The sequence below is a fragment of the Anthonomus grandis genome, chromosome 5 (assembly GCF_022605725.1).
Source record: "Anthonomus grandis grandis chromosome 5, icAntGran1.3, whole genome shotgun sequence".
NCBI lineage: Eukaryota > Metazoa > Arthropoda > Insecta > Coleoptera > Curculionidae > Anthonomus > Anthonomus grandis.
The window spans coordinates 25,447,613-25,462,778 of NC_065550.1; the positions used below are offsets into that span (position 1 = coordinate 25,447,613).

The window sequence follows — 15,166 nt, forward strand, 5'->3', positions numbered from 1 at the left end:
AACATCAAAAACTTCAACATACTTTATTTTTCGAGTTATTACTGTATGATTCATACTGTTGATATCTTCATCATACAGATAGCAATCTTGGATATGCAGGAAGGATGCTTATCGGCTTGAAATCTTTGAGTTCAGAAGACTGGGAAATCTTAGGAACAGGTAAAAGAAATGAGCTGCAGTAGGAAATATAGTGAAAGCAGTTATTTAGCATAAAGAATCCGACTGTATTAATTCCAATAACCTCCAACTTATGGAGTTAAACGTGACTGTAACTTCATCAATGGATGCTAATCTAAATTCAAAAATACTCATGTTTTTTTTTTGTTCTGCATATAAAAATTGAGGGTGGAAGGTTCTTCCGTAAGTCGGATTTAGGTATAAAAAAAATCATTTATTTCATCGGGACTACCAATGTGACTGAAATGTAATTCTTATCCCTAGAATAAATATTCATTTCATTAAGAATTTTTCAATCATTTTTTACATTACCATCGTGCAGATTTCACTTGGTTAAATCTTTATCTCTTACTTTCATTAAACTTTTTAGTTTACCTGTTAATCATGGTGCCTTCCTCTTAGATATAGGTGATTGTTTCATTGTAATATGACCATTAAATACTTTAAATAAAAACTTTTAAATAATTCAAGTTTTTTCGATGTCAGAAGCATAAACAACTATCTAATCCATTAAGCGATTGCTTTAACTTTAACGGTTTTATGCAAGTAATTAATAAGTCTGCAATTGTAACACAAACATCTACTACTCTATTAGACCCAATATTTGTAAATAAAACAAATACTGTAAGGGAGCAAGGTGTCATTAATGCAGATGTTATCTCTGATTATAGTTTAGCTTACTGTGATCTTACTTTGAAATCGCTTAAGTCGACTCAAAGAATATACACTTGTAGAAAAAAACTTCTAGATGTTTTAAAAATTTTAATAATGAGCCTTTTTTATCGAAGTCTTAAAAATTAACTGAGATATTTTCTACGTGCCTTACATAGATGACCAAATAGAGTTTTTAACTTCTAACTTGTTGAAAATATTTAACAAACATGCTCCTGTGAGAACAGTTCGTCTGAGTCGGCTTCAGGCGTCTTGGCTTACGAATCCTCTATAGCAAATTTTTCAAAAACGAGATTGCACTCCCAACCTCAGCTAAGATAAGTAAAACTTATTATGGATAACTTCTTAAAATGGGATTTGCATTTTGACGCTTTATCAAAAAAATTAAACTCTGCCTGTTTTGCGCTCAGATCAGTTTCTATGGAACTGAATTTGTCCACTGCTAGAACAGTGTATTATGCCTTTTTTGAGTCACATCTTCGTTATGCTCTTCCATTTACATTCAATTTGAGCGTATTTTCAAACTTAAAAAAAGAGCTGTTCGTTACTTACTTGGGCTAAACAGTAGAACCCACTGCCAGGATTTCTTTAAAAGATCTAATATTGTAACACTTCCTTCTTTATTCATATTTGAATCTATTTGTTTCATCCGTAAGCACGTTACAGCTACTACAGAAGGGCCACACAGTTACTCATTAAAGGAACGCAGAGCATGATCTTTATCTTCCTACCCCTCGCTCAGAGCTAGTCAAAAAATCGATTCTGTATAATGCGAATATAGTCCATTAGAAATAAAGTCCATACCTTCCTTTCCCTCATTTCGCAAAGCATTAAAATCGTACCTACTGGAGAGAACCTTGTATGCAGTAAAAGACTTTTTTATTCATACTTAAATTTAATTTCCCACACTCTTTTTAATTAAAACAAAAAACTTAAATAAAAAATTACTTTGTTTTTCAAATATTGTATTCTACGCCCTTGTGTTGCTATATATATAATTGAGTTGTTTACCTTTTGACTTTGTATACATTTTAATGTATATTGATTTTTGGTTTTTATTTATTTACTAATTTATTTATTTATCTTTTGTTTGTATTTTGACCTCATACAATTTTGTTAAACTGTATAAACTTTTGTATGTTTGTTTTCTTTCTATATGTATTTTTGTATCTTCTGTATTCTATTATAGTTACTTAGGCTTTATCTATAAATTGTAAAATTTGTTGAGAATAAAGCATTATTAAGCATTATACCGGGTGGTGGTTATATCGGTACCGGGTGGTGCGTCGCCGAGCGGAACATAGGAAATCCCATGTATATTTTAAGGGGGTCAATTATTGGTTTCTCTGTAGATTTTACAGAAAAAATGTAAGATAACTTTTTGAAGAGACCACTCTGGCCAACCCTCGTGCAAAAAATTTTAATAAGCGAATCTTGAATTATTCGATTAAATGTAATTGCAAAATTAGCAAATTGTCGGTTCAGGTAAAACCAGACACCAGCCACCAGCAAACAATTTGTTATAAGGCTTTGTCAAATCTGACTTACAGCCGAATACAAGAAATTTTTTTTTTTCGTTTTATCAATCTCACAACCATACATTCAAAGTAAGACACGATAACATTACTTTCTTATTTAAACTTTTATTTAATATAACGATAAAGTTAAACCAATAACAATTATTATTATCGATTATTAAAAAAATAATTTTATCATTCTTAGAATTTAATTGACCCAATAGCAGTATCTGAAATATTTTCAATTTATTTTCCCATCAAGCCTATCTGGTCCATTTCAACCATTAAACCTATTGTTAGTAAATTCGAGTCCAAAGACATTGCAATAAATAATTGTAAATGTTTAACTCAGAAGATCGAAAATAGATCCAAAAAAAGAGAGAACAGAACTCTTAATATTTTACTAAGTGTAGAAAAATAAAATAAAATAAAATAACTTTTTTAAAAATAATAGAGAATTACATAAAAACATCAATTAATCAAACGTTCAAACAACCCCCCATTAACAGCTAAATCATGTTTTGTATCTAGTTTAGATTCTCAAATTTTACACTTTTATAAATGACCCCACAAAAAAAAACTCATTCGGTGAAAAATCAGGTGACCTGGCTGGCGAAAGTATCCGGTACCGTGGACCAATAATATTCCCGTTAAAAGCATTTTCCAAGCATTCTCTAACCATACGGCCATAATGGGCCGGGCAACCATCCATTTGCTACCAGATCATTTGATCTTCCTGAACAACTTCTTCCAAGGCGGGTCCAATTTGATTTTGAAATAAGTCCAAATAGGTTTCAGCTGTTAGGTTATAGTCCATAAAAAAGGGTCCAATGATATGGTGTCCGATAATTCCCACGAATACAATGGTTTTTTGGGGATATTGTATCCGAGTATGAACAAAGCGATGTTCATTTTCTTGGCTCTAATACCGGTAATTCTGAACATTTGGTTCATTGTTGAGGGTAAATGAACATTCATCGGTAAAACAAATATTTCTTAACAAATTCCTATCATTATTTGCTCTTTTCATCATTTCAAAACAAAATGCCATTGTTCGCTCTTCATCTCCTTCCTGCAGCTCTTGATGTTTTTCGAATTTATACGAATAATATTTGTGTTTTTTTAAAGTGCGCAATACCGTTGTATGATGTTTATTTACCTTTTGCCCAAGAACCCTCGTACTAACCATCTTGTTTTCCTCCACACTCAGTAGAATAATAAGATCTCTGTTCTCTCTTTCTTCGACTCATTTTCGATATCCTGAGTTGAACATTTACAATTATTTATTACGGTACCTTTGGACTCGAACTTATTGACAATACGTTTAATAGTTGAAATGGACGGAATGGGCTTGGTGGGGAAATAAACTGAAAACATTTCAGATACTGCTCTAAAACTGTTTCCCGCATAATGCCACTTAATTATGGCTATTTTTTCGTCGATTAAACAATTCAAGATTCGCTTATTACAATTTTTTGAAACTTTGCACAAGCGTCTGCCAGATTGGTCTCTTCAAAAAGTTATCTCACATTTTTTCTATAAAATGTACAGGGAAGCCAATAATTGACGCCCTTAAAATTTACATAGGTTTTCCTATGTTCCGCTCGGCGACGCACCACCCGGTATAAAAAAAATTATTTTTACTATGGGATCAAATACTGCTGGTATTTATAGATAATGTCTTTCTAACTATGGTTAAACTAGGTCTTTCAGTTATTTAAAATCACATAAGTCATATAATTAATATGTACTTGGAACTTGGTGTTTTTCCTTTATGTTGGAAAACAGCGGTTGTGACCTCCGTTTCAAGAACTAACAACCCTTCATCTTGAAATGACTTTATACCTATCACCCATTTTTTACAAAATCCTGGAGAGGGTTGCTTATCAACAACTATTGTTGTATGTTACCCAATGTAACCTTTTACCCGCCACTCAACAACTTTCTCACACGTACATGATTTGATTATTAGGGGTACGGATACCGGGTTAGTAACTATTTTAATACTGATAGATTTTTCTTGTGCATTTGACTGTTAATCATGAATTGTTGTGTGCCAAGTCACATTTTTTTTGGTTTGAATGAAATTGCTATATCTTTTCTTCAAAGATATTTAAGGGACAGACGTCAACTTGTAATTTCACCTGCTTTGAGATTCTGCTGTAGGTGTTGTATCCTGAGGAGCGCCTCAGGGATCCGTCTTGGAACCCTTGTTATTTTTATTATATACATTTGACCTTAATTTAGTTACTTTATTTTCACAAGCACACTCCTATACTGATGACACACAGCTTTTGTTTAATTTTGACCCACATTTTTGCAACAAAGTTGGGACAAATGTCAATGCAGATCTGCAAAGTCTTTTTTGAGTATAGCAATAAGCGTAATCTTAAACTTAATAGTACCAAAACCCAAGTGATGATGTTGCACCTAAAAGTTGTTCAGAGTTTTTAAAGGAACTTCATGTAATTAATATCGAGGAATTTGATTACTTTAGGTTTTTGCGTAGTATACGTATTTTTTTAATTTTTCCATGCGTCTTGATTATAAGGTCTATGATAAAAACCAAGAAAAGCCTTTAAATTTATATTGTCATGATCATAATATAGAATTTCTGAATTTTTATTTACATTTTATACACCATAATATACACTTAAACTTACAAAATACAGTCTCACAAAATAGAAAGAACTTAATTAATTTATCACCGATTCGATATTAAAGCTATGCAAGCCAAAGGAGGTTATTCCAAAAAAAAGTTATTCAGCTTAATTAAATTAACATTTTTATACCCACAATATAGAAAATTCTTTTAGAAATAATATTCGTACTATAACTCTTTTTCAATTTTTTGCTATGAAAGATCGATGCTCTTATATCTTTCCCATCTCACAATACCTTTGCCGTGTAGCTCGATGAATTCTTCTAATCCGGAAGGTATCTGCCCTTCATAAGGGATGTTGTTAATTTTGATAGCGTTAGCTGCCAAACACTTTAGGCTGAGTTGTATTTGCGTTTTAAGAATTATTTCGGCAACTCCTAAGAATTATTATATATAAAAAAAATAATTATTTAAACCAGTTTACAATTAAATATCTACCTGTAGTAGACGAATCCATAGGAGTTTCACCTTTATTATTAACAATATCGGTGTGCGCTCCATTTTCGATAAGATCCATAATGATTGAGTGCAACGTTAAGAAGTCTAAGATTGCTTTATTGTATTTTACAATCACGTGAAGAGGGGTATTTCTATCGTTGTCCATTGCGTTTACGTTGGCGCCGCATCTTATTAAGAGTCTTGTGGTTTCAGCGCAAGGAAACCTAAAAAAAAATTAATTATCGTAACTATTGATTAAAAGGTAATAGATTTATTAACTATGAATTAACTATCCTTGTTTTGCAAATCAGATAGAAAATTGTACTTGCGATTCTAAGATTTCTTCAGTTTCGTACACAAAATACCTCGGCGTCTATATTGATAGAAATTTAAGATACAATATGCACATTGATTACATAACTAAAAAGATAAGGAAAACAATTTATAAGTTTTATCAACTACGCGAATTTATGCCTCGTGAGTTATTGGAGATGGTCTATCGGGCTCTGGTTGAATCCATTCTAAATTATGGTATAAGAATTTGGGGTAGTGCGTGTACCACAATGTTAACAAACCTGGTTATCACTCAAAAATATATACTAAAAATAATAAATAAAAAACCAAAAAGATACCCAACAGTTAATTTGTTTTTGGAAAGTGGTGCTCTCACTGTAAGAGAACTTTACCTGAAGAGCACCCTTAACTTTATGAAGAATAAAAACATTTATAAGATTCTACCCCAACGCCTTAATATTACTAGATCTGTCACGAGAGAACATGTTTATTTGACTAAGGTAGATTTTACAATTGGTCAACGTCATATATCTTATGTGGGGCCAAGAATCTTTAATTTTATACCACACGCTTTTAAGGCTATAAGAAAAAAACTGTTTAATATACGCATAACCGAATGGATCAGGTGTAACTATGAAAATATTTTATTAAAGCTACCTTTTCTAATGTAAACAAATGTTATAATTACAGGTATATTTGCAAATATTATTTAATGATAGAATAAAAGAATGAATTAATTTAAATATTACTTTTACAAATTTAATCTAAGTTAATTTAATTTGGTTTTTATAACAAGCTCTCAAATTTATTGTTAAATTATTATTGTATTCTGAAATACTGTGTCCCGACAAGTCACTTGTGACTTAGGGCACAAACACTAACTTTGTAACAATACTGTACAATTTTAAGTAATATATTTGAATTTGAATATGCCTGCCATATCAATATTTCTTATAAGAAAATTATTTAGTTTGGCATTAAAAGGATGTAGCTGCCGAAACTACTAAGTTTTTATCGAAAATTTGTGTAATGCTTAACTCTTGACATATAAATAGGTTATAAGGGAATTATTTGTGGCTTGGTATAAAAAAATCATAAAATATAAAATTCCAGTAACCTCCACGACTAGCAAAGAAACACCTATTTTTATATTGAGTTAGTAACTAGAACTTCATAAAACATTCATTAAAAAATACTCTCCTGTCATTTAACGGTATCAAACTTATTTTAGAATTTCTCATTAATCAATACTCACCATATTACATTAAGTCGTAATATGGGTCTCTCTATATTTCTCCCCTTCTTAGTAAATACTAATTTAGATGCTCGTTTTTAAAGTTTCAAATTGTCTTCGACATATGTAATAATTTTCTGAACTATGTTACTTTAACTGATATTGGTGCACCAGTTTAATGTTTTATTAATTTTAAAACCATTTTAAATGTATCAATCAGCCTCATTTTTTTAAATGTATTTTACACTTAATGTATTATATAACTAGAGTTTAGCAGCTTTATTATGGCTCCAACTATTGTGAGCTTGTGTGTTCAAAAAGAATTTTTATATTTATTGCACATTAATCCTTAACTTTCGTATTAAAATTTGTAAAAATATTTGTATTCATTCTCACTTCACTTTTAGTGAAGAAATAGTCCATACTTGCAGTGGAGTCGTAGGTTAAGGTAAAATGAAAATCCTTCAGTCTCCCTCCACTTATTTATTAAACATTTGGTTATTTTAACATTGGCTACTTATTTATTAAACAGTGGTGTCCATCATAAGGGGGTACTAAAAGGAAATAGTTCTGTGCAAAAGACAAACAGACACAGAAAAAACTTTAAAAAATTAAAAGGTACACTTACAGTGGTTTAAAATTGGTAACAGGCACACGCCCCAGGGTTTGATTACATATCAAAAACCCTCTATTTATTACTATTCTTTTCAATTTTATTTTTTTTTTATTTTTATTTGTTTACATTATAATAATAATAATAATAATAAATATTTTCTATTTGCATACAAAGGAAAAAAATACAAGTTTACAAAATCTAGTAATAAATTTACGCAAATAAAAGGCCTACAAATTCAGAACAATACATTCTGTTGTTGACAAGCACTGTACCTAGGTGACATCTATGGAAGAAGTTCTAAAAGTGCCATGGTACCTGATGGTGTGTTACTACAATTACTACAATTCTTTTTTTGTAAAAGCAAGAGGAAAGCGGAAGGTTTATAGAGAACATATTAGATAATTCAAAATAATCATCCATTACTTTCAAAGAGACTTAAATATATGACCAAAGGAGGGAGAAAGTAAACTCAAAGTCTAAGTCTCATAAACCAAGCGTCTATTTTTTTTTTTTTTTTTTTAATAGACGCTTGATTAATGAGACTTAGACTTTGAGTTTACTTTCTCCCTCCTTTGGTCACATATTAGATGGCGCGGTTAACATAATGATTCGTACGCTGTCGAGAATGAAAGCAACGGTAAGTACTATATAAAAAGAATTGTAAAGGGTAAGAACGATGTAACGATGTTTTAAGAGACTATGAAGAGTTAAGACACAGTGAGTTGAAAAAGCGAGTACAAGAATGATGTACTTGATCATTAACACAGGTGGTTGTTTTGTGTAGCTTTATTTATTTCCAACAGATCAAGTTTGTTGCTTTTCCGGCAGAAATGTAAAAGCTTTAAGTCAGTAGCTGGATTAAAACTGTGGTTGCTAGTATAAACATGTCTTGCAAAGTTAGATTTGATGCTTGTAGGACAAATTAAAAATTAATCAATAAAATTTATTTCAAACATTTAAATAAAAATCTGATAATCAAACAATCAGACGATCAAAAATATTATCCAATCCCCTTTTGAGGTACGGTTTCATACCAAATAAAAAATATATTTAAGTCTCATAACATCAATACTAGCTTTCAAACTAAACATACATTAAGATCCTTTGTTATCAACTGTAAGGACAAAATCCCGCCAGAACAAAAATCAGGTAGGGTGCTCCAGTGAGAATTGCAATACATTTTACACTGGACAGACCGGTAGAAAGTTTTTTACACGTATCAATGAACATTGTAGGGAGATTGAAAAGAGCAAGAACCGAAATATTTGCCCTACAAGCATCAAATCTAACTTTGCAAGACATATTTATACTAGCAACCACATTTTAATCCAGCTACTGACTTAAAGCTTTTACATTTCTGCCGGAAAAGCAACAAATTTGATCTGTTGGAAATACTCGAAATAAATAAAGCTACACAAAACAACCACCATTGTCAACAACACAACTGTGTTAATGATCAAGTACATCATTTTTGAACTCACTTTTTCAACTCACTGTGTCTTAACTCTTCATAGTCTCTTAATGCATCGTTACATCGTTCTTACCCTTTACAATTCCTTTTATATGGTACTTATCCGTTGCTTTTCTTCTCCACAGCGTACGAATCATTATGTTAAGCGCGCCATCTAATATGTACTCTATAAACCTTCTGCTTTCCTCTTGCTTTTACCAAAAAAAAAAAAAAAAAAATGTAGTAACACACCATCAGGTACCAAGGCACTTTTAGATTTTCTCCCATAGATGTCACCTAGGTACAGTGCTTGTCAACAACAGAATGTAAACAAATTAAAATTAAAATTGAAAACAATACTAATAAATAAAGGGTTTTTGATATGTAATCAAACCCTGGGGCGTGTGCCTGTTACCAATTTTAAACCTTTGTAAGTGTACCTTATATTAATTTTTTAAAGTTTTTTCTGTGTCTGTTTGTCTTTTTTTTGGAACTATTTCCTTTTAGTACCCCCTGATGGTGGACACCACTGTGTCCGAAACATGTAGGGAATTTTAAGCTAACTAAATGTTTAATAAATAAGTGGAGGGAGACCGAAGGATTTTCATTTTACTTTAACTTCACTTTTAGTTGGCGCTGAATACGTCGCAAGAGCCGAAAGCGCTTTGCTTAGTAGATTATTAGCTATAGACATATAAACCAGTATATAGCTTTAAACCTGACTGGCCAAGACTGACCAAACAAGTCTTATTTCTTCCATCCTTTGAATATTTCTGTACCATAGCCGCTGCTTTGCTCTATGTCTGTCATTGAACCATCTATTATCATTCGTTGTCGTACGTCGACGTCATTTCCGATTATATCTCTTATTGTTATACCCAGTGATCTCCTAAAAACATCCATTTCATATACAGTATCGGACAAAAATTAAGCGACGCTATAATATTCCTAAAAAACGTTGTGACTACCTCGTATAATTAGGAACAATTTTGTAGTATCAGTACCTACCTTTGTTAATCGAATTTAAACATTCTTTGCCTCTTGTGATGAATAGCAAGAGATTAGTAAATTGTTGTATGTTTTTATGCATTTTTTCATGGACAAAAATAAAGCGACTTGATCGATATTGTTCATACCATTAGTAGATAAACATCGGTTTTGGTCGGTATCAAATTTATATTTTGTTTAAAAATGCCTCGTGGTAAAAGTTTTTCTATTGATCTTAAAGAAAGAATTATTGCATCGTATAAGATGGGAACACCACAATACGTAATAAAACAAGAACTCCTAAGGGTTTCAAAATCTGTTGTGTCGAGGACCATTCAGAACTATCGAATTAGAGGAAAAGTAGTTAACCGAAAACAGACGAGTAGACCGAGAAAAACTTCAAAGAAACTGGATAGAAAAATTAAACGGATCTCCCAGGCAAATTTTCTGTCAGCAACGCAATTTCTGGCTGAAGCTGGGGGCTCTAATGTTTCCTCTCGAACGATACAGCGCAGACTAGTTGAAGCAGACTTAAAAGCATGCAAACCTGCCAAAAAACCGTTTCTTAGTAAGAAGAATATTAAAGCACGTCTTCTGTTTGCAGAACAACGTGCTCACTGGACACCAGAGCAATGGAAAAAAGGACTTTTTAGTGATGAGTCAAAGTTTAATTTGTATAAAAGTGATGGTGTTCAATATGTTCGTCGTATTGCAGATAAAAGACTTGACCCAAAGTATCTCCAAGGTACTGTAAAACATGGAGGTGGCAACGTGTTAGTGTGGGGTTGTTTCTCTGGCTATGAAATGGGACCAATTTACCAAATTGGGGGCATTATGGATAGGTTTAAGTATAAATATATCCTTGAAAATGTCATGCTACCTTATGCGGAATGGAATATGCCACTACGTTTTGTTTTCCAACACGACAATGATCCAAAACATACAGCAAAATGTAGAAAAGAATGGTTTAATGAAAATAAAATAGCCATTCTTAAATGGCCAACCCAATCACCCGATCTCAACCCGATCGAAAACCTGTGGGAAATTGTGGATAGGCAACTTAGAAGTAAAACCTATAAAAACAAAGAGTACATTTTTGAAGAAATTAAAAATATATGGAAAAATATTGATCAAGATATAATTGATAATTTAATTTCTTCCATGCCTCAAAGGTGCCGCCAGGTAATCGCAAATAAAGGCTTGTGGACTAAATATTAAGGGCGCAATCTGATAATGTTTTCTTTTATTTTTATTGTAAGCGTCGCTTAATTTTTGTCGTATAGAAATATTTAACTTTTCTTTTTCTTTTTATGATCTTGTTTATACGGAAGAATTTTGGTATGTTATGTAATAAATATATGTTTATTAATGAGTGTATTTGTTTTATTGAGTTTTAATTCTTCTTGCGTTTTTGCTTTTTTAATAAAAGAAAAAACTGTATCGTCGCTCTATTTTTGTCCGATACTGTATGTTATATTTTCGTTGTTTCCCAATTTCCCTACTCCATAGTACACCATTTAGACATCCTATAATTCTTCTATCTTATGTCATTCTTTTCTTTATTTTTCTATAGTTTTTTCCAGAGTCAAACTTGACACCAACATACGTGTAAACTAAGATTGGCTTCCTGTAAAACTTTTCACAACTTCTTAACGGGGACTGTATCATAGGCTTTCTGGAGATTTTATTCATTGTAAATATTTTAGGTTAGCTTCAAATAACAGGAAGAGATTTTTCACAGGCAAACCTTTCATAACCTTTTGTTTTATTCCAGGGTTTTGAGTCATTTTCCATATTATTAATTCTATTATTATGTTCCAGATCTAATTTTTAATGCTTTCCGGCATTTAGGAAAATCTTTCACCTCTTCCAGGCATTTGAAGTCATTTTAAGTTTCTTCATGGTTAACAAATCTCTTTTTTTTCTGGGTAGGTAAAACAACTTTTATGATCTTGGACTTTTTCAGTTCAGCATTTTATTTCCTTATAAGTTAAAAACAGTATTCTGTCAATTACTTCAAAATCAATCCAAAGATTTGGGATTAGCCAGAAAAAACGACAGAATGACATATACGTATTATTTCGGAAAGTTGCTATATTACTGGGAAAAGAAGCTTTATTTTTAATATTGTGTTTGTATTTTTTATACAAATTTTATATTTTTTTAACAATTTTTATCTTATGCAGAAAGTTGCTTATAAGTCGAGAATACGGTTTAAGAAATAGATTTTTTTTGGCAATAAAATAAGGAAAACAAACAAAATTTACTGATATAAAAATTACTTTCAATACTTTTTTTTATCAAAGATTCAAAAATCGACCTCAAACATTGAAAAAATTATATAAAAAATTTAGGGGAACCAAACGGGGTAGAACTGTAAAAATTAGAATATAGATTGGATTAGTAAACTAGATAAATAAATTTAAAAGGAAAATGTTCAACCTTGTTGAAAAAGTCAAGGATTATCAAATAAAAGATAATCATTGGGCCAGTGGCGTGCAAAGAATGTAGGCAAAAAGGCATTGCCTACCCTAGCAATATTTGTAAAATTCAAGAAATAAATTACAATATAATATTCACTTCTTCCTTTTATCAAAAATATCAAATATCATTTTCATCTGCATTATAAAACAAACGCAAACATTTCCAGGAATCCAAAATAGTGCAATCTTGCTTTTAGGCGCAATTTGCTGGCCAAAAGATATGGAGAGTTTGAGCCTGGAATGCAGATTGTTCTAATAAAATCATTTCCCGAAAAGAAATATTATAGCCCAGAAACCAACAAAAAGTAAACGACTAAAAATTAGAATAGTTGAAAATCCATTTCAACACTTTATTTGATAAGAGATGTTTAGAAAATCGTCCAAAAATTGACAGATACAAAAAAATCCAGAAAAACCAAACGGACTAAAAAATTACAGTACAATATGAAAATTGCAAATCATGTAAGAGAAAAAAAGTTGATAATACGCTGAGAAAATATATAGACTTTCCAAGATTATCAACTAAATTCATTAAACACTAAATTTGCTTACTAAGGACATCCCCAAAATTAATTTTAAATATTAAATATGCATAATATGAAGCATAAGAATGATATAAACATATCTGTTTCACTATAACTTTAAAATCATAACCATAAGTTTTTTTAATCTACTTACTTGCAAACGTTATTAGTATGGAAATCATCTACGGGCGTCTCCACATTACAAGCCAAATGTAACAACGTCTGCCCATTCCTGAGGGTTAACTGAAGCTGATTCAAAGCGAATACCATCCTTTGTACGTTGAATTTCTCTTCTTCGTTACATTTTTTCATCAGCTTCGTCAGGATCGTCAAGAGATACAAGGTGGTGGTGAGGTTGCTTTCGATTTCATCCTAATTAGGTTTTAGCATTTAAGGTTATTGAAGATTTAGATTTGTAATATGCAGGAAACATGGATGGTGTTATACTCAAAAAATGATAATTTTTGAGTTTAAAATATTGAGGATTTTAGGAATCATTGCGAATGAAAGTTATTATATAGAAGAAGCAGTATGGAAAAAATTAAGGGTTAAAATGAGTAATGAATATTCTTAGGTTTTAAGCAAGTCCACAGTATGAACAATTAAAATTAGTACTATTAAGTAAGTTTAGTAAAAATAGCAATATACAAGGTGAATGTCGATAATACAGGGTGTGAATCATTGGATGATCTTAGAAAAAAAAATTGATATCAACGTTTTTTTTTTTAACAAAACTCTGATTTGATAGTGTAGCTATGCGGGCGTTTCTTGTATATATTTTTAAATTTTTATATTTTACCACTGTATACGAACTTTTTTTTATTTAATTGTCAAAACGCAGTCGAAGAGAATATCTCAGCCCAGAAGTACGTTTGCCAATGTCCATCAAATATTTGGCTCATGAAGGATCATTTATTTAGGGTAGGGCACTCCACTGTTTCTAAACTCATTTTAGAAACATGTGAAGCCATATAGGAAAAAATTTAGCCCATATGTTTAAAAACACCAACTAAAAATTACTTGATTGCCATTGGTATCCAATTCTATAACAGATGAAAGATTCCAAATATCATGTTAATATCCCAAAATTTTAAACTAACAAATCATTTCAGTATAGTTTTAGTGGCATGCTGTGATGCAGATTAAAAAATTTGCATGGGTGGACATTGGACACTATGGCCTTAAATATCCGTTATGTCATAAATCATTTCGCTTTGAAAAAGTTTGCGTCAAGATGGCGGTCGATGTAGGTACATAGAGCTGCTGAGTTTTTCTTGCTATAAAAAAATTACTTTATTAATGTGGTGTGTAAAGTGCGGTAAAGTGTATCACCGCTGCGGAAAGAGATTAAAAAGAGGAGGGCAAATAAATTACATTTTATGTTTTGAAGATCCTAGCGGATGAACTAACGAGTAAGAATCGAGTGATTGAAGAAAACAACGCTCTTTTGAGGGAAAGAAATAGAAATGCCAATAGAAATAAAATATACTTGTCTTTCAAATTTCCTGCTATATAATACTTCCTTCAAAACTCCTTCATAATTCCACAATACTTTAAATACTTTTTTATAATAATTTCACGGTTTATTAATAGTTTGACAAACTGTTTCGAAAAAGATAACAAAAAATTCAAATGTTACTTTAAAATTACAGGGGGTGTGATCTTAAAGTATTGTCAAATTAGGAAGGAGTTTTGAAGGAAGTATCAAAGATATTGATATATATCAATTGATAAGTATATTTTGTTTATATTTTTAATTTAATTTAATTTTACTTTAATTACCTTGATAACGGTAGTAGATATAACTACCGAAACGTTCGTTCAAATTAGGTATTTTTTTAAAAGTTACTTCTCGTTGTTTTTAATTTTAATATTCATAACAAAGTTAGGTAGGATATTGAAAAGAAGAAACGAACTCAGAGATTAATAGATTAAGCCTCAGCTCCTAGTTATATAAAAAAAAATCTATTATACCTTCAGTAAATTATTGTATTTAAAACTTATTGAACTTAAATAAATTAAGTATATCGAACGGTATCATTACAGATTCGAGTTCATATTTCTTTTAAATACGTGAATAAGTCTATTTTCTTCATCTTTTCAATTTTTTGA

At 31.0% G+C, this 15,166-nt stretch overlaps 1 protein-coding gene across 4 annotated transcripts in view; it reads right to left on the reverse strand.

Annotated features, from left to right (window-relative positions):
- Positions 1-4,939: 4,939 nt before the first annotated feature.
- LOC126736208 (protein fem-1 homolog B) overlaps positions 4,940-15,166 on the reverse strand; it is a 33,281-nt gene continuing 23,054 nt past the window's right edge. For all 4 annotated transcript variants that reach the window (XM_050440461.1, XM_050440459.1, XM_050440460.1 and 1 more), the window contains exons 7-9: positions 13,209-13,426; positions 5,467-5,690; positions 4,940-5,405 (exon numbers count right to left, since the gene is read on the reverse strand). In XM_050440461.1, coding sequence (XP_050296418.1) covers positions 5,221-5,405; positions 5,467-5,690; positions 13,209-13,426 — 627 coding nt within the window. In that variant the 3' untranslated portion in view covers positions 4,940-5,220. The remainder of the gene's footprint in view (positions 5,406-5,466; positions 5,691-13,208; positions 13,427-15,166) is intronic.